Below are 23,915 nucleotides of genomic sequence, written 5' to 3' on the forward strand. Positions count from 1 at the left end.
GGTGTCATTGCACTATGTTTTAATTAATGTATAGTTTTAATGCCAAAAAGAGCAAGTTGAGGAAAATACCTCTCAACAAAGAACGTCAGCAGAAATCTCTGCTGCCCCGTTCCCATTTTTTTACTCCATGAGAGCAATCCCTTCCCACCTGAAAAGTCCTGGTTGAATTCAGCAAACAACTTGTTCTGAAAAAGGTCACAGGAGCAGATCCAATCTCTAAGTCCATTGAGCTGAGATCATCCACAGGAAAAAATCTCAGCTCTTCAGGGGCTGACAGTCAAGGCCTGGAGGCTCTACTTGGCCCAGAGGAATTTACTACCCTAAGCTAACCCTGCCTGATTGCTGATGACTAATCCTTGCAGCAGCACCGGATGCAGAGGAAGATGTGTCTGTGCCACAGCTGCAGGAGCTCACAGCCCAGTGCCTTCCCTTTAACCCCAGTCCTGGTTTTGGTGCAGCCTCAGCACTTCAGGAGCAACCAGGATGCAGGCAAAAGCTCCCACTGGGGCAGAGAGCTGGGGCTGAGGAGCAATAAGTCCTTAATGTGCTGTGGCAAGGCTGGCCAGAGCCCATCTGTCAGCACGTTGAGAGCTGGTAGAAAGTGTTTGTGCTTTCCATAGGTGATTTGAGAGAGGCAATTAATGGACACTTGGAATCTGACCCCATCTCGAAACCCTACAGCTCATCCATCAGCAGCTGGTAGTTGAAAGCTTCCTCTCAGGCTGCCCTTCATCCCTTTTGCTTTGGCATGGGAATGCCCAAAACAGAGGAAGAAGGTGGCAAACCAGGAGATAAAAAAGGGTTAAAAGAGGGGGCATAATTAGGAAAGCATGGCCAGAACCATTCATAATGCTGGCATCAGGTTACTTCGGGCCATCACTACTCCAGTTACTTATTAATTTAGATTACGTTTCATGATCGTGCCTTTGAATGCTTTTTAGCTTGTGCAGGCAGCATGGTAGCCCACATTCATTTTGTTCTGCTCTGATCTTTACAGATTTTGCAGAAGATTAACTCTTTACCCACTGCCCTGCTTCATATCACATTAGGAGTTATAAAGAAAATATCCCTGTTGCCCTCAGGATACAGGAATCTGTGTCTCGCTGCAGTGCTTAGAGCCACATCTCAGTACAGGGAACACATTTTGAAAGAAAAACTGAAATAACCCCACAGGGCTGGAGGGGCAGTGCAGAGTGGGACTCTGAGACATTGCAGCCATGCCTCTCGCAATAGGGGGCTGTGCACGTCAACACAGAGCTCTGCTGTAAACCCATTTTGCTGGGAATTGCTTAAAGGGAAGATTTGAAAAGGCCAGGTCCTTGTTTCCTAGTGACCTGAAAAGAGTAGAAAGAAAAAAAAACCCATTAGGGAGTGGGGGAGAGGCCAGGGCAAGCAGGGACTGGGCTGTGCACCCACACTCGCATTAAGGTCAGCTGCTGTTCTTTGGGATTCAGATGATTTAGGTTACTCTGCCAGCTGGATCCTCTCAAGGCTGATGCTAAGGAACACAAAAGCCTTTTGTCCTTCATGGGGAGACTTTTGAGTACAAGAAGTAGGGGCTGTGCTGGTAGTCAGGCTCCTGCCTTTTTCTGTAGGCAGTTCAATGCCTGCAGCTCAGATATGTGTGCCTGTATTGTGTAGTCTAGGGGAAAAACCTCACAGCATTAACATCAGTAGTGGTGCTGCTTCCTTTGGTCCACATATTCTGAAATTCTGTGAGGTTTGCTTCGGATTTTGAACAAATTTTTGCAAATAACCCCATCAGTCTGACAGAGTATAAGCTAATAATTGCTCCAAACGTGCCCATGACATCACTGGGGTTTGGAAGGCACTCTAATACATGAAGTGTTATCAGACACGTAATGAGGTACCAGGCACTGCTTTTAATGACCATTTCCACTGCATTCCTCTCAGACACATCATGAATCAGGTAGGAATGTTTTTCTGTGCAGGTCGTAACCTACACGGCTGTTACCATTGCAGTTTTCTGACTCAGCAGTCCTGCATCCTGCAGGAAGTCCCTCGGGTCTGCTCACCCCTCTCAAAAGCAGCTAAGCAGATAGGAGCTCTTGGTTCCTGCTCGCCCTGCAGCAGAGATGAAAGCTTGTGTGCTGCAAGCCTGCTCAGCCTCAGCTGTGACGCCCTAGGGATGGGCACCACTTACAGACCTGCCCAGGGCAGGCCACAAAGATCTGTATTCATGCACAGGTTAGAAAAGAGGTCCCCACCCTCAGTGTCGGGTTCTGAGTTTGCAGGGCTGAGTGCTCTCCTGTGTGTTTATCAGCTGGCTGAACTGGATATGTTGTTAACAAATACCTGTCATTTTAGGGTCACAGTGGTGGTGTGCTTTGCTCTGCTGCAGGATTTCCCAGAGCACTAACAGCATTTTCTGCTTACAGGAGCTCACAGGAAAGCTGCCACGAGAATACCCCCTGGATCCTGGGGAGGAGCCACCTATTGTAAGGAGAAGAATAGGAACTGCCTTTAAACTGGATGAGCAGAAAATCCTGCCTAAAGGAGAGGTGAGGCTGTGCCCTTCCCTTCCAGACCTGTGTGCTCACCTCAGGTCTCTAAGATGTCCACTGAGCATCACACAGGAGCCATCAATCCCATGGTCATTTTTGTTTTAAATTACTGTAATTGCTCACAGTACCCATTTGGGGTTTTTTATATCCATCAGAATGGGGAAGCAGTGAGAGAGTTGGAGACTTTACTTCACACTCAGAGTAAAGGTGAAATGCTTTGGTTACCTTGCCTTGCTAGAGGTAACCGAACTGGACCATGGCAGTGTAAGTGCTCTGGTGACAAAGTGCAGTGATTTGTGTGAGCAGGGAGCATATCAGGAGCCCCTCAAGCCATCTGAGCCCTGCTTCTGCCTGTCTTGTTTTTGCAAACAGCCACTTGCTTTCCACTCCAGTAGCAATCCAAATTCAGGCCCTCTCTAACTAGGGAAAAAAGCATCACTATTATCTATCTCAGCCCTGCCACAAAAAGATAAAAGCATTTTGCTCCCCAGTCCTTAAACAAAAGAGCCTTCATCCCTACCTATGGGGAGCTGGAGTTACATTTTTCTAAGTTTGCCAGGGAGTGTTTGTTCCCTTCCCTGCTCCCACAATGTGCTGGGTCAGTGCCCTGAACCGTGGCTGTGAAAACAGGCCTGCAGCAGCTGTAAGGCAGGACCGGATTCACAGAACAACTATTGTCTGTGGAGGCACATTTGTCTCAAGACACTTGTGTATATTCCAGTCTTGAGTTTCCTTTTTATTTTTGTAGGAGGAGGGAGTGAAGCTGGTGCAACTGTGTGGTTTGAGGCTCAGTTCAGCCGGGGAATTAACTGTTTGTCGTTTTGTTGGCATTTTCCTTCTGCTGAAAAAATAAACAGCTGGAGCTCTTTAGTTTTGTTCTCAATGGAGCCTGGGAGAGGAATTCCACCGCAGTCAAATATTCATGAACTAGCACATTTAATTAAGCTTTTCAAAGGGAAGCATGTCTTAGCTGAATTACTCCTAAAACCCCTGCAGTCTGTTGGCTGCTCAGCTATAACCTGATCCCCAGCTTCCCCAGCTCCTATTGCTACAGGGCAGCTTTTGGGGCCGGCGGGTGAGGGATCTCCATACTTCAGTGGCAAGGTTAGGTGGGGAGAGCAGGAAGGTAAAGCAGCTCCTCCCCAGTGCAGGCACTCTGCTCTGCCTTTTAGCAGCAGCAATCCAAACACGCTGACTCAGCTTTTCTCTACCTTTCTCTTTGTCAAATTTTAAAGCTGTGTTCAAAACCATAAATTTCTCTTCTCGAACAATGATGCTGAGCTGTGTTTGGCTGCCAGTTTGAAAACATTTAGGGAGGCCAGCAATGGTTTTCATGCACTCTTCAGCAAGTGCAAATACTGGAAAATCAATTTGAAACAAAAGGTGAACTATTCCCTCAACCACGTAAATCCAAGACTGAAATTACTAGCTGTGACAAGGACCTGAAGCAAGGCACTTCCATCTGAAGGCAGATGATAGCTCTCATTTCCTAGGACTTTATTTATAGGGGCCTCACTGGAGGAAAATAGACAATTATGGACAGGAGGAAAATTAATATATTTTTCCTAGGATATACTGAATGATTTAGAGCTGAATCTGTGAAGGTCTGAAATGACAGCTTTCACATCAAACTCACCATACCTTTAGTAAGACCTTTGTCAGAGCAAGACTTGCAGGGAAGGGTCCTGGGTTTTTTCTTGGTAATCACTTTTACCTGGTCTATAATTTCTTACTCTGGGAAAGCTTTTACCAGAAGACGATGAATGAGGTTCCAGGCCTTAAAACCCCATGGTGTCAATTTCACTTTTAATAGGTCTGGCACTAATAGAGTTCATAAAGTCTTCAAAGCAAAAAGGGATCTGTTAAACAGACAGAAGGTGGGTTCAGTCTTCAGTGAAGTGAGGAAAATACTAATTATAGTTTTAATGCAATGCTGACTCACCACTGATAGCAAAAGTATGTTTTTTAAGAAGCCCAGAATAAAAACTTCAGAGAACGCCTTCAGTCTGATTAAATCCCCACAGCATCAGCTCTTACACTGCTGCTGAACAAAGAGAGGATTTGAACTTGCGTAATGGGGATCTCCATGAATATATTACTGTCTCACTGTTCACTAAAAGTAGAGAAACTTGTCTCTTTTTTTTCTTTTATTTCTTTTTTTTTTTTTTTTTTTAATTTTCAATGTACTGCATTCCTCTTTCTTGCAGACTAATTCCATTGAGCTGGGGGAGGTAGCCAGATCCATTGCAGATTAGCAAGGCCCTTTGAAGCTCACAGCTTGTGTCCTGGTGCTCTAGACTAGGAAGCTCTATATCAGCTTATGCTTTGGCATAAATTGTCCTAAGTCCCTTGACTTTGGAGGATAACCAAAAATGGATAGGTAGCTTCCAGGGTACACCTGATAGCATCTAAAAACTCAGCTGAGGCCCTGCAAGGGCTAAGGCTGAGGGCACTGGCTCTTTCTGGCATACAGAGAGCTTGCTGTTACACACTGCTGGCTCTGAGATCACCCTCCTGGCTGGTAACTCAAGACAATTTTCTGGTGTCATCAGTTGCAGCAGCCCATAATTACTTATGGGCTTTTACATAATCATACTCACCCCTGGATTTTGACAGCCATACACTGGAGGACTTAACCCATCTTTTCCCTGTTTTACCCCACAGTGTTTTGGTGGGTGCCAAGCAAACCTGTCAAGGAGGTTAAAGCTGTGACTTTGCATCAACACATAGCAGTGAAATAAAATGAGGCTTAAATATGGATATAGAAAACAGGGAGAAGGAGGAGGTAGGAGGCAAGTGTGACCCACAGATGGATGTAAAAGGATAAATGTGTAGTAGAGCAATAGAGCACCATTAAACTTGGCCATATTGAGCTGCTTGAAAAGTCAAACAGCACTTCAGGCTTAGGGCTGGAGCACACATGTCCTCCTTCTATGGGTCATCCCTTCCATCGGCTGTGCTTCCAGGCACTTTTGAGAGCAGGTGAAGGCAAGATGGTATGCTCAAGGAGGCCCTAAGGGCAGCAGCATGATTGTGGATGCTTTGATGATGGAGAGCCTTTGTTGGAGGCCACTGGTCAAGTTCTGGAGAGCTTCCACTTAGGTGGACTCGGAGACTTTAGTGGTAACCAGAATCCACTTGCCTTTTTCCAGGAGGCAGAGCTGGAGCGCCTGGAGAGGGAATTTGCCATTCAGTCCCAGATCACGGAGGCTGCGCGGCGCCTGGCAAGCGACCCCAACGTCAGCAAGAAGCTGAAGAAGCAGAGGAAAACATCCTACCTGAATGCCCTGAAGAAACTGCAGGAGATCGAGAATGCCATCAACGAGTATCGCATCAAATCTGGGAAGAAGCCGACACAGAGAGCCTCCCTGATCATAGATGGTGAGTGGGACTTGGTGCCCACAGCATCACAGAGGGTCTGTGGAGGGCAGGGAGCAAAATTCTTACCAAATTTGCCTTCCCTCCTCTTCTCTGTCCTGCCTGGAGGACCCCAGGGGTGCTGTCAGGGGGTGCTGTGCGTTGGGGATGTGCTGGGTCACAGCAGCAAAACCCTTTTTGTGCTGTGGGTGATCAGGGTGTCAGCACAGCAGGCTGTGACTCCTTTGTTCTCCTATGAAATCACTCTCTTGGCGTCTCCTCCAGAGCAGTGCAGTACAAATGTAATTAATGTTAGCAGATTGGGGTGAGCTCTCTAGCTCAAAGGTGTCTGTAAAATCAAAGTGGGAGCAGTGTCATTGCTGTGTTCAAATATTTCTTCTTTTTTTTTTTCTTTTTTTTTTTTTTTTACAATGTAATTCTCAGGGTACTTTATGGTTTACTGGGTTGTTGATTGGTTTTTCATGAAATCCATTAACTTTCTGCCATAGTTCCTTTTCCCTTGCGGATTTTCCGCTCTCCCTTTGACTTGCAGAGCTTTTCTCTGTGCCTTTGTGGCAGGAACTGAGATTAGAGCTGCTGTATTTGTGACCTGGGTACCAAGTTGCACCTCAGTCAGAGATAACAGCCATGAGGACACAGACTGGGGGAGGCACCTCGAATATCTGCATGCCAAGGACCTGAGAGCTTTTCCTGATGCAGTAGAGGATGCTCTAGAAACATTACCTTGAATTCCACAGAACTGGTACTTAGTGTGAGCTTTTAGTTAGCAACAGGATGATGATTTTAAGAAGATGGATAAAACCCAGAGTCCTTAAGGGCCAAGATGTAAATCTCACTAATGGCACTGTGCCAGTTTGCATCCTCTGGGGATCTCAGCTCTCTGTTGTGACTCAGACTTAATCCCCAATTATTGAAAAGATTTAGCAGCTCCTTGAAAGGCAGCCTGCTATTGAGAGACCTGACCTGCAGCTCTGCCCTCCCAGACTGAGAGTGGGCTGAGTCAAACATTCTTAGGAATTTTGCCTCTTTCTCTGTAAGAAGGAAGGCAGGAAGGCATGGGTGACTGCTTAAGGTTAAGACTCAGTGAACAAAGATCATGGTGCAGTTCAGCACTCAGTCACTGCAATTCTTGGTACCATCTGATCATCCTTGTATTTTCTTCTCTTCAGAAGGAAACATTGCCAGTGAAGACAGCTCCCTCTCAGATGCCCTTGTTCTTGAGGATGGTATGTTGGCTGCTGTATGTTCTGGAGAGCGGGAAGGGATGTGTAAACTCCTGATTAAGACTCAAAATGGAATTACTGTTCTGTGTAATAGTCCACTGATAAATCCCAGGAGCTAAAAAGCTTAGTTTCCCCTGACTCTATCTTGTAGTCAGACATCAGGCCTGGAGCAGTGAGTATTGCTGTGGTTACTGCTCTGAATTATTTCATAATACAGTCCTAGAATGCCTCCTTATTTTCCCTTAAGTTTCAGTTGTTTTAATGCACCACACACTCTCGCTGGCCGTTCTCTCCCAAAATGGGAATGTCAGCCAGTGCCCTTCTGAAAGTCAGGACTTGAGGGTGGCCCTGAACACAGCCAGGGGAAGTAGGGTAAGGAAGGAGTGATGGCATCTCTCAGGGCTGTGCTGCCATTGGAGGTGTCACACAGCCATCACGTCTCTCCCTTCTCTCCACAGAGGACTCTCAGGTGACCAGCACAATCTCCCCTCTGCAGTCTCCACACAAAGGCCTCCCGCCCCGGCCGCCGCTGCACAACCGGCCGCCGCCGCCGCAGTCGCTGGAAGGGCTCCGGCAGATGCATTTCCACCGCAACGACTACGACAAGTCCCCCATCAAACCCAAGATGTGGAGCGAGTCATCCCTGGATGAGCCCTATGAGAAGGTCAAGAAGCGCTCCTCGCACAGCCATTCCAGGTGAGCCACCTCTCTGGAAGCTCCGTTGCAGAGATATTCCCTGCTTTCAGAAGGGACTGGTGGGAGCCCTTTCAAAATTTACAAAGCTGTCCCTTACTAAAAAGGAGGCTTTCAAGTGTTTTGGCCAATCGGCAGGTCATAAAAACAAGCTACAGCCACATGATTGCTGTTTGGTATCTCAGTGTTATTCTACAAAACATTTAAAGGGTAGGATGGTGGATCATCTGAGGGCTTTGGCAGGACTTGGCCATGGCCTCTGGCACTGTAGAAGCACCAGTGCTGGGGCACAAGCTCAGAGCAGCAGCCAACCCAATTCCCACTCACCCCCGCAAGATCCCAGCCACGTGCCTGAGATCTGGAAGGATGTGTGGGAGCCACTTCCCCAAATTCCTGTGGGAGAGCTGAAGCAGGGTGTTTCCTCTGCAGCAGTCACAAGCGGTTCCCCAGCACCGGGAGCTGTGCCGAGGCGGGAGGGAGCAGCTCTCTGCAGAACAGCCCCATCCGGAGCCTTCCCCACTGGAATTCCCAGTCCAGCATGCCGTCGACGCCGGATCTACGGGTACGCAGTCCGCACTACGTCCACTCCACGAGGTAAGTCTGCCCGGCTCCAGCCTCACCCTGCTTACCCTGAAATAAATTTGCCTTGCTTTATCCTTCTCTCAGGGTATGAATTAATTCCCAGTTCATGAAAGGACACAAACCAGTCCTGTTCACGTAAGAGGCTCATGTGCTCATGCCAGTAGAGAATCTCTCCTGAACTGACATCCTGAAATCCCTTAAGATAAACATGATTCTGCCTCTCATCCCTCCCCTAAAGTGATGAAGCTTTTCTTCTGCTGGAACCTTTCATCTCAGACTGTTTATAGGCTCTACAAACCACTTTTAAAATGCATGTGGTGCTACTGCTAAGTTCTGCAGTAAATTCCTCCATGGATCCAGCTGGAGAGAACATGTTGCTTCCTGTCTGATACAAAATGTTGAATAGTGTTAATTTTCCCTCATGGATAAAATGTTTGCACATGTGTGATGTTACATGAAGATCAAGAGCCTGTGTAAAGCAATCCAGCCAGGGACCCAGGTGGCAGTGGAATTTAGCCCAGGGTTGACAGAGGAAAGAGTTGAAGTGTGAAAGGGAGGTGATTTGATGTGTGGGGCCAAACTTGACTGCGATTTTCAGCAGAATTTTTACAAACTGTTCAGCTTCATTGCTCTTTTGTTTTTGTGACAAATTCCATGACACCGCAGGGAGCAGAACTGAGCCAGAGCTGTGTGCTGCTAGTGTCCTGCCCTAAGGGGAAGTGCCACCATAATTTAGCTCAGAATAAATCAAGAGTCATGCCAACACATCAGCCTCGGGCAAAGACAATACAAGGCATTAAAGCCCTGGGTTAAGTTTGTTACAAATAGTTGTCTGGGGCTACCTTTCAATGGTGCAATGTCTGTTAACACTGGAACCAAGCTGTATGAGAAATGAGCCTGGCACAGGGCTTGAAAAGTGGCCTTGACTGGTTAGGGGCCATTTGGGTGTTTGAAACAACCATTGCTCAGTCTGTACCTCATTCATGAGCTGCATGCCCTGGCCTTAGCCATCTGTCATGTAGATGTGTTTCTGCTCCTTGAATGGATGGGTGGAGCTCTTCAAACAGTTGGGGTGAATAGAGACCTCCCAGACTTGGCCATGAATCAAGCCCTGTAAACTGTGATTTGGGGTGGTTGCCTGGAGGGCTGTTACCAGTGAGAGTCCCACACACGCTCCCCATGGCTGGGCCCCAGTAGCACCAAGCTGCTTGACAAGGGGGGACTTTTACAATGATCAGTGGAGAAATCACAGTGTTCAGGACTAAGCATGAGCAGTCTGTCTGTCTGTCTCTTATCAAGTGGATTGTACCCATGCAGGACTTTCATGGGCCACTTGCAAGGGAATCTCACCACCTTTGTGGCCTGTGAGGTTTTGGGATTTGCAGGGTGGCACGAGGTGAGCCTGGTAGCAAAGGGATGGTGCTGACCCAAACAGCTCTGCCATGAGACAGATGAGCCAGCAAAGCCAAGACTTGAGGTTCCCAACTTTACTCTTCAGACTGGGCTTTTCCCAGGGTGGCATGCCCCAGAGGAACTGGATTGGGTAGGGGGTTTATGTCCCTCATGGTGCTGCAGACTGAATGTCACCAACAAGGGACTGGAGAGGAACAGGAGCAGGACCTAATCACCTCAAGCCCTGTGGCAGGGAAGCAGATTGCATTGCAGGCAGCAGCCCCAAGTGCTGGAAGGCTTCAGGTTTTCAATGCCCTCAGATTCCTTTGGTGGCCGGGTGTACAGACAGGGATGGGGAATGATTCAACATGTTGACTTACAGCCTGTTTCTTTTCCTGGTACCTGCAGGTCAGTAGATATCAGCCCAACCAGACTGCACAGCTTAGCTCAGCACTTTAGACACCGGAGCTCCAGTTTGGAGTCACAAGGAAAGCTCCTGGGCTCAGAAAATGAGACAGGGAGCCCTGATTTCTACACCCCAAGGACTCGTAGCAGTAATGGCTCTGACCCCATGGACGACTGCTCTTCCTGCACCAGCCATTCCAGCTCGGAGCACTACTACCCTGCCCAGATGAACCCCAACTACTCCACCCTGGCAGAGGATTCCCCGTCAAAAGCCAGAGAACGGCAGAGGCAAAGGCACAAATCAGCAGGCAACCTGGTCTCTTCCAATTCAGGGAGTATGCCCAACCTGGCTGCCAGGAACGGGACAGGACACCACCGTGTCTACCTGCACAGCCAGAGCCAGCCCTCCTCCCAGTACAGGATCAAAGAATATCCCCTCTACATCGAGGGCAGCTCCACACCTGTGGTGGTGCGGAGCCTGGAGAATGACCAGGAGGGACACTACAGCGTGAAAGCACAATTCAAAACCTCCAACTCCTACACAGCTGGGGGGATGTTTAAGGAGAACTGGCACGGGGATGAAGTGGACTCGGTCAGGCTCACCCCATCCCGCTCCCAGATCATAAGGACTCCATCTCTGGGCAGGGAGGGCCACGAGAAGGGCTCGGGCAGGACTGCGGTGTCGGACGAGCTGCGGCTCTGGTACCAGCGGTCCACGGCCTCCCACAAGGAGCACAGCCGCCTGTCGCACACCAGCTCCACCTCCTCGGACAGCAGCTCCCAGTACAGCACATCTTCTCAAAGCACCTTTGTGGCACACAGCCGGGTCACGAGAATGCCTCAGATGTGTAAAGCAACATCAGGTGAGAGCCAGGCCCCGGGCAGAGGGGTGGGGAGGGATGGGAGCCTCATTCAGCCTGGATCCATGGCAGGCATTACACCCCAGCTGGAGAGCAGTGCCAGGACACAGCACGTTGTCTGGCCTGCACACACTGCTAACCAAACCTGTGGGGCAAACCTTGTCCAAGACATTCATCAATGGGAATGGTTTTCCATGGAAATCATCACTTCTCAATGATGGGCTCAAAAGACAGAGAGGGACCAAAGCCTGGTTATTGCCAGGTGTTTCCTCAGAGTGCAGTTGGATTTTGGGTGATGGCACTAGAGGCTGAAGGTGACAAAGTGAGGGGAACAATGGAGCAAGCAGGCATTCAGCACAGACTAGGAGAATAAATCTACTCGGTGAAACACCAAAACCATGGGAAAGGTTAAGTGGGGCATCACAGCCCCACCAACCCCCACGGAAATGTTTGAGTGATGAGATCTTTGTGTACTGCTGAGACTTGGTTTTCCCATGCAGCTCCAATAACTCTGCTGATAATACCCTGAAACTCAGAGTGCTGAAGTTTGTGCAGTATTTTGCCTGTGTGTTATGTACAGAGCGTTGCACACCTCTGTGCTGTTAATATTAAATGGTAAGAAAACAGTCAAATTCATTACACTGAGAAGGCTACAACGTGTTGTGAAACAGTCCAAGGTTAAATATTTACTGGCCATCAGTCACTCCTTGTCCAGCCAGTGTGGACAGATCAAGGACTTGCTAAAAACCTGAGCCACATGCTCAGCCTCAGCATGGGAGACACCATTGCTCTGGCTGCACTTGCCACTTCCTCCCAGGCAGACCAGTGCATTGTCCACCCGTGCTGGCTGCTGGCCTTCTGCCATCCCAGTGTGGTGTCCAGTCCATGGTGACCACCACGCTGGCACCAGTGGAGCCCTGCACTTGTTGCCAACTCCAGAGTGGAGTCAGAGGCTCCTCGTGGGCCACCAACAGCTGCCCAAGAAGAGGCTGATTGATGTGTGATGCCAACGCTCACAGGAGTACCAGGGGTGGACCAAGACACAACTGAGGAGCTTCTAGAACCATCCTGAGTCTCCCTGTGAAAATCTGTCTTCCTCCCTTTGGTTGATGGGCAGTTCTGTTCCATTCAGTAAGGGAAAATCCTTGAACAATGGAAAGCTTTTGATTGGCCTTGGAAATGGTACCAGTTCAGGAAAATGGTGGGATTGGGGTGAGAGAACGTAGAAATCACTGTCAGTCAGTCCATTCCCCCACTCAGCTGGGTCTTTAAACCTAAGTGTGATACCTGTGCATCACAAGTATGTTAGTAATCACAGCCACGGGAGGATACTGACCATAGGAGCTGTCAGCTCCAAGAAGCAAATTAAAATTTGATTTTTCCTTTAAGTGTAATTTGGCAACAGCTAAAGAATCTAACAGCAGAGAGAGGGGTGCCAGGTAGAAGCCTCCATAATTTCAGCTGATCAGTCCTAGCTGATAGGTCAACTGGGCTGCACACTGCCCTTCAAAGAGGATCAGACTTCTAGGCATGTATTAAATTCTAGGTATGTATTAAATTCAGAGGGTCAGCACTGTACAGACTTGAGGAAGAGGAAAGATTAGTCAGGTGGATTTATTTGCTGGACCCTCACCAGGGAAATTCCCCCAAGACTCACTGCCCATTTATAGTCCAGCTTGCTTCTGTCTTCATTCAAGTAAGCTAAGCCTTTCTTTGGTCCCTAATAGGGCTGTCAACAAAGCCAGACATTTTTTACAAATTCAATGTGAAAGGAAGTTGTAGCTTTTGAAATCTTCAGAGCTGTCTTCCTCCTTAGCAGTGTACTTGTCCAGGCTCTCACCACTGCCAGCCCTGGCTCCTGGGGACACAGAGCATCTCCCACCACCCCTGGAAACAGGATGCTGAGCTTGACAGGCTGAGCTCCTCCAGTTCAGGACTCATGGAGTCCAGGGCAGCAGCAACCAAGTTTCTGTCCTGGGAGAAGTGTGGTGTGCCCCAGGCAGGATCAGGAGACTGGGTGGCTGTACTCAGCTGGAGGCTGAGTGCTCCTGCAGAGCTGAGGGCAGATCCAGCCCATGAGGTGTAGCAGTGTCAGCAGAGGCTGTGCTCTTGTGACGTGTTCAGACACAGTCACCCAGGAACAGGGCGAGGTCTGTCCCAGGCTGTGTTTACTCACAGCCAGACATGTTCCTGCTGGTCTGACCAGCTGATGCTTCTGAACCACCCTGACCTTTGTGTTCTCACCTCACCAGTGGCTTTTCTCCACCCTTGGTTGTTTTCCAGCTGCCTTACCTCACAGCCAGAGGAGTTCCACGCCGTCGAGCGAGCTGGCAGCCACGCCGCCGGGCAGCCCCCACCACATTCTCACGTGGCAGACTGGGTGAGTGTCTGTGGGATCAGCTTAGAGAGTCCACCTCACTCAGTGCCAGGGAGGAAAAAGCTCCCCCCACACATAGGCACAGCTGTGGGGAATGTTTCCCATGTGCTCCATAGCCTATATCCACATGGAGCATTTCCAGTCTCCCACCTGTGCTCTCGTGATGGTGGAGCTCTGGTTTGGGCTGACCAAGACATGGCCGAGTCATCCACACCCAGCACTGCTCCAGGCAGTGTCAGATCCACAAGGAAAGGAGCCTTGCAGGTTCCTCCTGCTTGGACAGTCTCCTTCCTCCAGTCTTCTTTGTATGTTGAAATAGCTGATGTTTCTTTTTTAGCAGCCATCACACTGGCTGTCCACACCAAGACCTTGTTTAAAAGGCAAGGTTCAGTGCCTGCCATACCTGTGTGTGCACCAACCTCATTTCTCTGTTCAGTTTTCCCCAGCAATGTGTCTGCATGACTTTTAAGGGCCTTTTTTCAGCTACCACTAACATGGAGGTGCTTCACCAGAGTGTGAGGGAAGCATTACACACTCATAGCCATTACTAATATAAATACAGTAATTGGGTTCTTTGGCACCTCTTTACAAGGCAGGGAGTTCCAGGAGTAAATAAACAGCCTTTTGCAAACTCCCATGGGTATTCTCTAGCATTCTCTGTCCAGCAATTCTGTCCTGACATGTGAAATAAAGGCCATTTCCAGATCCCATCTAACTCAGCACATCTCAAATTGTGGGATGAGATTTTGGTGAGATCAGCTAGACCTGACACTACAGTCCTCAAAATACCCTAGTCCTTTGAATAGGAAAACAGATCTGATACCCTGAGTCATGAATTGGGACTAACTTTGAAAACATTTCACTGTGCAGCCACTAGAAAAGCTCCTGCTCTTTAATTACCCATGTCACCTATGACCAAGTTTGACCTCTGGTTTTACTCCAGCACTGCTTGTGACTGCACTTTAAATTGGAGATGAGGAGAACCATAATCACAGCCCCTTAGGCTTACCTGGATTTTAAATTCACACATTTGACATCCAGCCTCGTATGGTCTTTGCATGTGCTTCCAGCTTTTGAACAGGAGAATGTTCTTGGACCCATTTCACAAAAAGTCAAGGGATAGCAAGATAGGCAAAATGATACCTACCTTTACCATACACTGCAATTTCCACTATTAAGGGTTTGAGTCTAAATTTAAATCTTAGTCTCAGTCTCCATCCCAGTCCTAATTCTTCTAAGTATCTCGATGATGATCAGAATCAAAACTGGTGAGCAGCCAGCTGATACACCTGTTTGGATGATTCGAGTTTTCCTCATTTTTCCATTCAAGCTAAGTCCTGTACCTTGTCTCTCACAGCAAAAATAGATCAAGCCAAATTCTTATCTGGTGAAAGTGAAGCTACCTGGATTTATACCTTAGGTCCTGCACCAACAACCAGTGCAAAAAGAATTGGAGATAAATCAACACTTGTTTTGTACCTGTGCATAGCACCGAGGTGTATGTGTATAAATACAGGAGTGCATCCAGTCTGCCATTAGATGCACAACACAGATTCCTCCACTGCAGGAGGGGACTGTGCCCACCCAGCACGACTCAACAGATTGACACTTCTCCCCAACATGTTTCTGTGTCACTAACTTTTTCTAAAGATGATTCGTCAACTTGTTTCCCCACTGGATTAATAAGCTCGTAACAATGTCTGTGTCAAATCTTTTTCTTTAACATTTCCTCTCTCCTCTTTCCTCCTTTTTTGCTCTCCTTTGTTCAGAGAAGCAACAGACAACTCACCCACTATGGATGAGTCTCAGTCTCCAACCCACCAAAGTACTGATGAATAGAGGTATAGTAAGGGGACGTTTTGTTCTTTCCTCCTCCTGCCCCACAGTCCATGAGCACAGTGCGGCCTCCCGCTGTCCCGCCGGGGCTGCCCTGTGCTGTGTGCCCGTGTGTCTGCCAGCCAGCAAGGCTTCCTGCAGTGCCTGGGAGCATTCTGAGCCCTCTCTGTGCCTTTTCTGTGCCTGTAGCACTTTCCCCTGTGAAAGGGACTCAGGGCCAGCCCGTTCTGTGTCCCTGCAGAGGCTGAACGGGCACAGAAAGCTGGGAGGGAGGGGGGGATAACAAATCAGTGGCTCGGGACAATTGAAAGCAGCATGGGCAGAGTGCTGTGGGAACAGTCTGGGAGCAGCCTGGTGGGGACATGAGCTCGGGTAAGCTCAGAGGACCTGGCCAGAGCTCCCAGCCTCAGCTCCATCACCCCTTCTTCCTCCCTCCCTGCCACAGAGCTGAGGCTGTTCACTGCAGTGGCACCAGCAGAGAAGTTTTACAGAACAAGGAGCAATCCTGGCCCCATTCCTGTGGGAAGACAGAGGGGGAAGGGTGGAGGGAACAAAAAAACCCTCAGAGTATTTCTGTTTTAATTAAACTGCCATCGCTGTCTGACACTCTCATTTGAATCTACAACCATTCACAGCTGGCATCTGTCAAGTATTTCAAGCCCAGCTTTCTAGAGTTATCCCATAAACCTCTGTACTCCAGCTCAGAGCTGGGAAACAAAAGGCTCTTTAACATGCAAATGTCGATGCACTTGCTCAGGTTCCTCTCAGACACCAATCCCAGGGAAAACAGGTGGAAAACAGGACAGAGGATGAGGAACTGTACCAGATGTGAGATCAGTCCTGTGAAGTGGGGAGGGAATGCAGGAAGGGGAAAGAATCCCTCAGTAAACAGAAAAAATACGCATCTCCTGCTTTTGGCCTCTAAACAGTCTCTAGTTTGGAAGTCTATTCAAATCAAAGTGTGAGGGAGAGACATCAATTCTGGCTACCACTGCACAGATACAGCAATCACTTCCTAAAAGATCCAGATTTTGACCTGTTTTCCTCTGGGAAGGAGCTCCACAGCTTAAGCTGGGATCTGACACTGCTTTAGTGCTCTTAATGTAAATAGCAAAGAAAATTCTTATTAATTGTCTCATCTGCTCAGTACAGGCAAAGAAAAAGCCAGGCAGCAAAAGAAGCAGTAGCCTGTCAGGAAACATAGCCCAAGATGAGGACTAGGCTACTTCTACAGATCATGGTCCTTTCCATATCAGACCTGGCATGCTCTCAGTCCCTTCCTGGTTCATCCCTGGAAAGCCACGTAACTCTGGGACTGCTGGGTGATGCACAAGCCTCTGCCCAGAGCAGAAGTGCTACAGAAAGTGCCACCACCCTCCTCCTTCAATGTCCCCACTGGGTGATATAGCCCATGTCCAAGTGAGCTGCTCTTGCTCCTTGGAGAGTATCCTACAGAAAAATCTCTATCCCAGCTTACTAGTGAGCAGGGCAGCAGCAGAGCCCTCAGGCAGGGCAGAGGCACAGCACTGCTGCTGTACCCAGGGCAGGGGGGAAGACACAGGCAGAGTGCAGAGGGGTCTGTGAATGCCCTGCATTCCTCTCCACCCATAACACAATGTTCTATGCTCGTGAACTTCCCAGGAGCACTCAATGTCCTAACCAAGTTTCCTTTCTCCTGCAGGAACTACAATGATAGCTGTTTCCTGGATTCTCCCCTCTATCCAGAATTAGCAGATGTCCAGTGGTATGGGCAGGAAAAAGCCAAGCCTGGAACTCTAGTGTGAACCCCTGACCTCAAGTTAATCACATCAATGCCATTCTGAGATCACCTCACTGCCTCTCATTTGCCTTACCCAGATGCACTGTCACCCAGCACCAGCTTCAACTCTAAGCACTTTTTTCACGATGCAATTCAAGACAACACGTGTGGAACATTGGCCCTGAGATGCCCCAGGCAGCAGCAGAGAGCAGCACACCCCGTGGCCAGAGGGGTGCCCGTCCCTCCCACGGCCCTGATTAGTGTTCCACAGCAAGTAACAGCCGTAAGAGTTCCACGACCTGCAAGCTGAAGTCAACAGCATTAGTTTTAAGGGGGTGGGAATAGGACAGAGACTGAGAAATGGAGACCATATTCCTGAAAGTGCATCTGTTCTGAAGCAGTAAATCCCACCACTTCAGAGATGTGTCAGTCTCACGATCAGGTCAGCACTGCCAAAGATCTCCACACCACTGTTGGCAGGATGAGTTGCTCAGCAAGTTCTAGCTACAAGAACATCTCTCCCTTCTTTAACTTGATGGCAGACACGACCACTCCCTTGCAAAATGGCATTTCCTTCTTCATTTGGAGTCCACCTAAACAACCCAAACAACCCCCTGTGCTGCAGACACACCCGAGGTCTGGGCTGGTATCACAGTCTGCAAGCCACTATTGAACTGGACAGACAAGGTTTACAAAGGCATTACCTAAAGCAGAGGCAAGTACTGCACTCACAGCATCTCTGTGGCTGACACAGAGTGCCCACCAATACACGGAGAGGTTGGGATTGTATCGGTCGTTTTGATACAGATGAAAATTGCCAAAAAAAAAAAAACCTTTCCACAAACAGATAGAGCCAATAAATTCGGATCTATTTCTGCACAAAGCGTTAACGTGAAATCCAAGGGAAAGCACATCGCGATCGACCTGACACGGCCAAGCTGCGTTCACATCCCGGTTCCACTCCTCTTCCCTTCGTTAGCACCAGTGTAGCAAAGGGCTCGTGTGCTGCCATGTGGGAGAACCGGTCTGTCGGGAATGGGAAGGCTCCTGGAGCAGGGTTGGACAACCAGCAGACAGCAGATCTTCCCCTTGAGAGAGAGAGAGAGAAGCCAGCGAGGCGTAGGACATGAGCAGGAGCTGCCTGCGGACACCAGACGGGGCAGCACAAACGCGGCCGGGAAGGAGCTGCAAGTTTACACATACTTTAGAGCAATGCTTTATACACGTCAAGCCATGGAACTTTCAAAGGCCTCAAAGACACTTTTGTAACGAACAAGTGCACAATCTAGGTGGATGTTGAAGCTGGCACGTCTTAGTCTTCACTGCGGTGCTATGCTGTTTTTATTGCCACTCGATGGGGGCGGGCGCCCGGCCTTCCCCCGTTGGTGCGTGCAAAACGATGATTTCCTATGGGAAAGGCATTAAAAAGAAACGGCTGGAGGGGGGTTACTTTGTGAAAAGCAGAAACTGAAGTTAGCTTTAGTTTAAGGAAAAAGGAAAAAAAAAAAAGTGTGAGTGTGTGTGTATGCGTGTGTTTGCGTGTTCCAAGAATAACAACAGCGTCTACCAGACAAAGTAGAGCGAAACGTTTCAAATTAAACACCGCGACTTGGGGGGCTGCCACACCTTTTGGTATTAAGATTGCTGGAAAACTGCATTCCAGGCTTTAAAAGAGAATGGGTTCTGTATAATTAGGCTTTGAAAAACGATGGGGTTTCTAAACATTAATGCAAGTAGCTCATGCCAATTCCTTTCTGCAACTCACACCAGAAGCATTGGCTTTGGTTCCCTGCACCGCTGCCTCGCATCACTGCTGAGGTGGGGAGGAGGCCTTGCAAAGATGAGGCAGTGACAGGCAGAAAGGCTGTTCTTTGTCCAGGGAAACCTGTAGCAGAGCCAGGATTGGATAGGGCAAGAGGCCAGGCTGGATGGGGCTCTGAGTAACCTGGTCCAGTGGAAGGTGTACCTGCCCCATGGCAGGGGTTGGATCTGGATGATATCACTTCCAACACAAACCCTTCCATAATTCTGTGATAAGGAAACTCTTTCATGTTCACACATGAAGCATAAATTAATAATCTGTTGGAAAAAAACCCTACAAAAATACTGGCAAAGGGTTTACAAAGGTGACCACACAATCCTTGTGCTTCTGGGCCTCCCTGAAGCATCACTGGGGAGTGCAATGCACTGTGACAGAAATTGAAGCCTTACTTTCAATTCTGGAAGAACAGCCAGTGGTGAGATTGCAGCCTTTATCTGGACATGCAAAATGCTATTTTCACCATCTCTTTGTGCTTTGGGGTCTTTAACATGGGAATTATTTCAAGCTCCTAATTGGATTTTTAGCTGGATAAGAGATAGTACTGATTAATGACATTTTACTGATAAGATTTGGTAGCTAAAGTGAAAGGATTAAATAAGGACCAAATTAAGCTACAGCAAATAATTTAGCCCAAGGATTTTTAGGGGCTCTGAGCAACTGTCTGTTTTCTTTTTAATTTCCCTGGTAAGTGGTTTGGATTTGTTTGGGTTTTTTTTTTCTGTGTACCTTCTTTTAATTAAAAAGAATTCAACAACAGCGGCACAATGAGGCCTCTGGGCACTACAGGAAGAAACATTAATTCCTCCAAGACCAGCTCTGCAGTTTTGCAGCAAAGGTTAAAAGGTGGCAGCCCTGAAATTAGGGGGGGAAAATGAAAATATTTAGCCTGAAATACAAACAGGCTGGAGCGGAGAAAAAGCTTTCTAGAAACGGATTGAGTTTTGCTTTGTGTTCTGCTTTTCTGGTTTGCAATCAAGGCACATGTGAGCAGCCAGTCTGGTAGTAAAGACAGATTAAGTAAAACAGGTTTTACTGTTTAGCTCAATTCAATTAAACACAAATGTACATAAAAATGTTAATCATATGAGATTAACATATTTAAGTATAACATGGAGGGGTATATACATAGCTATTATAGACAAGCACTTGACTACCAACTTAACCCCTCCTTTACTTTTTTTTATTTTTCAAGGCTCCATCTGCCATAAAGCCACAACCACGTTCAGTCTGTGTGTCTGACACTCCCTCTGTGTGGGCAGGAGCCGGGGGACGGTCCCTGCACGGGGCCGTGCTGGGAGGCAGGGTTTATTTTTAAATGATATTATATGCAGTCGAGTGTTGAAGATGTTGAAACAGTCCAATTTGTTTTCACTCTGTATTAGTTTTAGTTTCAGGCATAGCCGATCCCCATTCAGGTGCTATCAGATGACCAGTTACTGCTTAGTTAACTAGATGTAAAGTTTTACATATATATTAATGTCAATAGTTTTATTACAAGTTGTGTAAAATGGACTCTCTAGTTTAAAAAAAAGGGAAAAAAAAAAGAAGAAAAAAAAATTAGGTCTCTCCTGAAATTGACTTTAGAGCATGGAAAATGATTTTACTGGATTCTGTTCAACTGTAATCAAGGAAAAAAATATGTATGTTGTAGAAAAAGTTGCAGAATTAAAGAAGATCTGCTTTTAATTTATTCTTTTTGTATTAAGAATTTGTATAGTTACCTTTACATTTTGCAAAACGGTGTTGTCAACACTTCCTTATTAAAGCATTTTCAAAATGAAACCTTGCCATGGTCTCTTTGGGAGGGCAGAGCCCAGGCAATCCTTACCACTGCTAGAGATGCTGGGTCCAGATGTGTGCACAGCTGGCCAGGATGTCCATGGGAGACCTGCTCCTTGGCTGCCCTGGGGCCTGATTGCAGGAAACACTGGCATTCCCCCCAAAAAAGCCCATCCTTTAGAGAACCCTTGGATTCAGCACCCAGCAGATACATGCTCACTCCATGCCCTGTTCTCCCAAGCACTAGTTCCAGGGGCTCAGGAGGACACAGAGTGTGACTGATGTCCCACCACCGTGGGAAGCAAAGTCATAAATAATATTTACTTCCAGCACACAACTTGAAATCAATTAAAATTAACGCTCACTTACATGGATTGGATGCCAAGTTGCTGCAAGGCTGTTCCAGCCATGCCAATGGCTGTGGGACAGGCTTCAGCACCAGCACATTCTCCATGCTCTTGAGGAATTGCCTGCTTGGGGACTTCCCCAGGGAACCCACTCCAAGAGGCTGCTCTGGCTCAGGAGGGCAGCAGTGACCCCTGCACAGGGTTAGGGATGTGACTTGTAATATCATTGTTGTCTCCTCTGTGGGCAGCAGTGACTCCTTTGGCCACCCAGCACCCCCCAAAACCACAGGGAGCTTCCAGCAGCCACAGAGTCTCACATGGGACCTTCCCACACTTCCAGTGCCATTGCATCCTGCTCCTTCCATTTTTATTTCCACTGGCCAGGGAGCCTCTTCCCCTCCCAGCCCCTCCTGTATCCTCCACCCAATCCCCCCCACATCCCACAGGGAGCCACCAATGGCAGCAGCCCAGAGCCAGGCAGCGCCTGTGACCATTCCCCAGCACTGCTGAGTGGGGAACCATTGCCTGCAGTAAATCCCCAGGAGGGGCTGGGATGGACCCAACAGCCACAGTGAAGGTTTTTTCTGGGACCTTGACTCAGATTTTCTTGGCAGTCACCCCAGTAGTGCCTCAGGTCACTCTTCACCACCTCAGGAGCAGCTTTCAGGGCAGCCTGCTCCAGATCTGACACCAGCACTGCCCACCTTGCACCAGCCCTGTCGGAAGGCACCAGGTTATGTTATCCCCTGGGTCCAGGAGTCAGAGCACTCTCAGAGTTCCCCCTGAGAAGTGAAGCCAGTTACATCCCAGTCAGGTTCATTCTTTGGGCAAGTGTGGATTGATGGTGGTGATGTTGTGGCAGCCAGCTGAAGAGGAACCCAGTTCTTCCATTAAAATTAACTGGTCCCACACACGCCTACCCTAGGAACCTCTCCAGCAGAGCAAATAGCAAATAGGGGATTTAAGGCATTTAACCACCACCAGGCACAATAATACCAGTATCAGGCAGGTACCAACAGTTTTAGAGTTCACCTTGCACAGGCCCTTCCACAGCTGGGCTTGGGAAAGGGCCAGAGATACAACAAATGACCAGGGGCACTGAAGTCCCAAAACCACTTCAGACACCGCTATGGCGAACTCCTGACTTCATCCTAAGGCTACAGGTCTTAGGATTCAGCAGAGTTATTTCCGCCTAATGCAAGAATTATCAGAAATAAACATCTGGAAAAGCCTAGAGGGAAAAGTAAATTGCTAAACTGAAACATACCCTCCCCACAAAAAAAAAAAAAAAAAAAACCCAAACTATCAAGCAGTGTGACAGCTGCACCACACCCACTCCTCCCCTAAACTAGACCGAGGCTTGGGATTTTTTTGGCTAGGAAGCATTATTAACTATTTGATCACGGTCTGGTAGCTGCAATTTGGGGCCATCCAGCTGCAAAGAGCCTCCACCCGATGATGAAAAGCAGCTGCTGTAACAGTGTCCCCCTGGCCCACCATCCCCCGAGGGGCAGAGCTGGCTCTCACGTGCAGGACAGCTGGAAACTCTTACACGGATATGCCGTGAGAAAGTAGTTCCCAGCTCCTCAGTTCCCCACACAGCACCATTCCATGGATTGCAAGGGGATAAAGCTCTTCCGTCATGGGATTCATTCAAGCAAGGTGGCTGTATTTCAGGGACTGTCAGCAAGGAGGCACATTGCTTAAACTGCATTCCTCAAAGCCTGATCAGATTAAGACATTCCAACCTCAAATTCACATCCCTACAGGAGGAGCATCCCCACTCAAACCAGCACTCAGGGCACCATTAAAATTCTCAATAATTAGCTCCAAGGCAGGAAGGAAAAATCTATTGAGCACTATTACAGATCCCCTAAGGAATCCACTTCCCGCTAAAGCAGACGATTCAACGCTCCTTAAACCATCTCCTGGCCATTCACTTGCTGCAGTTTCCAGGGAAATTACAGCTCTTCTGAACAAGGGACAATACTGTCCCTCAATTATTTACAGAGTTCAAAACTAAGGTCAAGATAAAGATTTAGAAACAGTTCAAGAAACTGTCTGGGTGGGGAGAAGGATGGAGTTGCAGCATTACAAATGTTTCCGTTGTAATAATGCCCCTAAAGAGTATCTGTACAGAGCACTGCCAAGAGAATTGCCAGAAACCAGTTAATAAAACTCTTCCACGCTCTTGACATCTGCCCAGCTTGTCCCCACAAATCCCCATCTCCTCCCCCAAGAGACAGTGAGGTCTCATCACCCTCATTTTATGACTTCTAAATTTTAACCTCTTGAGATTTCCTCTGGGGTCGAACACTCCAGACTGAAAATCTCCTGTGTCCAAAGAAGCACTTCAAAATCTAAGAGAGTCTCCAGAAGAACCTGGAGTTCTCCAAAGATACTCCTCCCAACTCACATCCCCCAGGATCTCCCACTGTGCCACAGGACATTGGGAACACCCAAGGGACACAGGTCACTCCTTGAGAGGAGAGCTCCAGTTCCTGCTCCAAGCTGCCAGTCGAGGTGAGGACCCAGACAACCCCATTCCATGGAATAGTGACACAATTCTTCAGGAAGTGGTTCTGCTCAAAACTAACAAAGTTTCAATATTTCACTGTTTATGTAGAAATAGACATCATCGTTCCCATGAGTTTCCTCACCATTCCAGTCAGGATACACAATGGTAAAGATTTGTGGCTGCTAGAAATACTGTTCATGGTCATGGGAGGTCCTAATTATTTTCTCTGCAATGCCCAGCAGACTGAAAATTTTCTCCAGATGTATAAAAATGGAATTTGAAAGCCTCAAGAGCCATAAGATTACTTCCCTCAAACCCAGAAGGTTTATATTAAAAATGTCATTACCAAAAAAAAAAAAAAAAAAAAAAAAAAGGCCAAATCAGATGCATTCAAGATCAAAAACTCTTTGCACTGAGGC

General features: G+C 47.9%; 1 protein-coding gene across 7 annotated transcripts in view; it reads left to right on the top strand.

Moving 5' to 3' along the window:
• The window catches only part of FRMD4A (FERM domain containing 4A), a 270,813-nt gene extending 253,536 nt beyond the window's left edge, over nt 1-17,277 (top strand). For 5 of the 7 annotated variants that reach the window (XM_083859687.1, XM_083859685.1, XM_083859684.1 and 2 more), the window contains exons 16-23: nt 2,400-2,522; nt 5,678-5,906; nt 7,073-7,129; nt 7,585-7,822; nt 8,249-8,413; nt 10,202-11,061; nt 13,342-13,438; nt 16,953-17,277. In XM_083859687.1, coding sequence (XP_083715813.1) covers nt 2,400-2,522; nt 5,678-5,906; nt 7,073-7,129; nt 7,585-7,822; nt 8,249-8,413; nt 10,202-11,061; nt 13,342-13,438; nt 16,953-17,055 — 1,872 coding nt within the window. In that variant the 3' untranslated portion in view covers nt 17,056-17,277. Of the gene's footprint in view, nt 1-2,399; nt 2,523-5,677; nt 5,907-7,072; nt 7,130-7,584; nt 7,823-8,248; nt 8,414-10,201; nt 11,062-13,341; nt 13,439-15,204; nt 15,277-16,952 lie in introns of all 7 variants that reach the window. The other 2 variants (XM_083859686.1, XM_083859683.1) reach the window with 1 other exon arrangement.
• Nucleotides 17,278-23,915: the final 6,638 nt, after the last annotated feature.

Source organism: Zosterops lateralis (assembly GCF_965231275.1).
Source record: "Zosterops lateralis genome assembly, chromosome: 4".
Taxonomy (NCBI): domain Eukaryota; kingdom Metazoa; phylum Chordata; class Aves; order Passeriformes; family Zosteropidae; genus Zosterops; species Zosterops lateralis.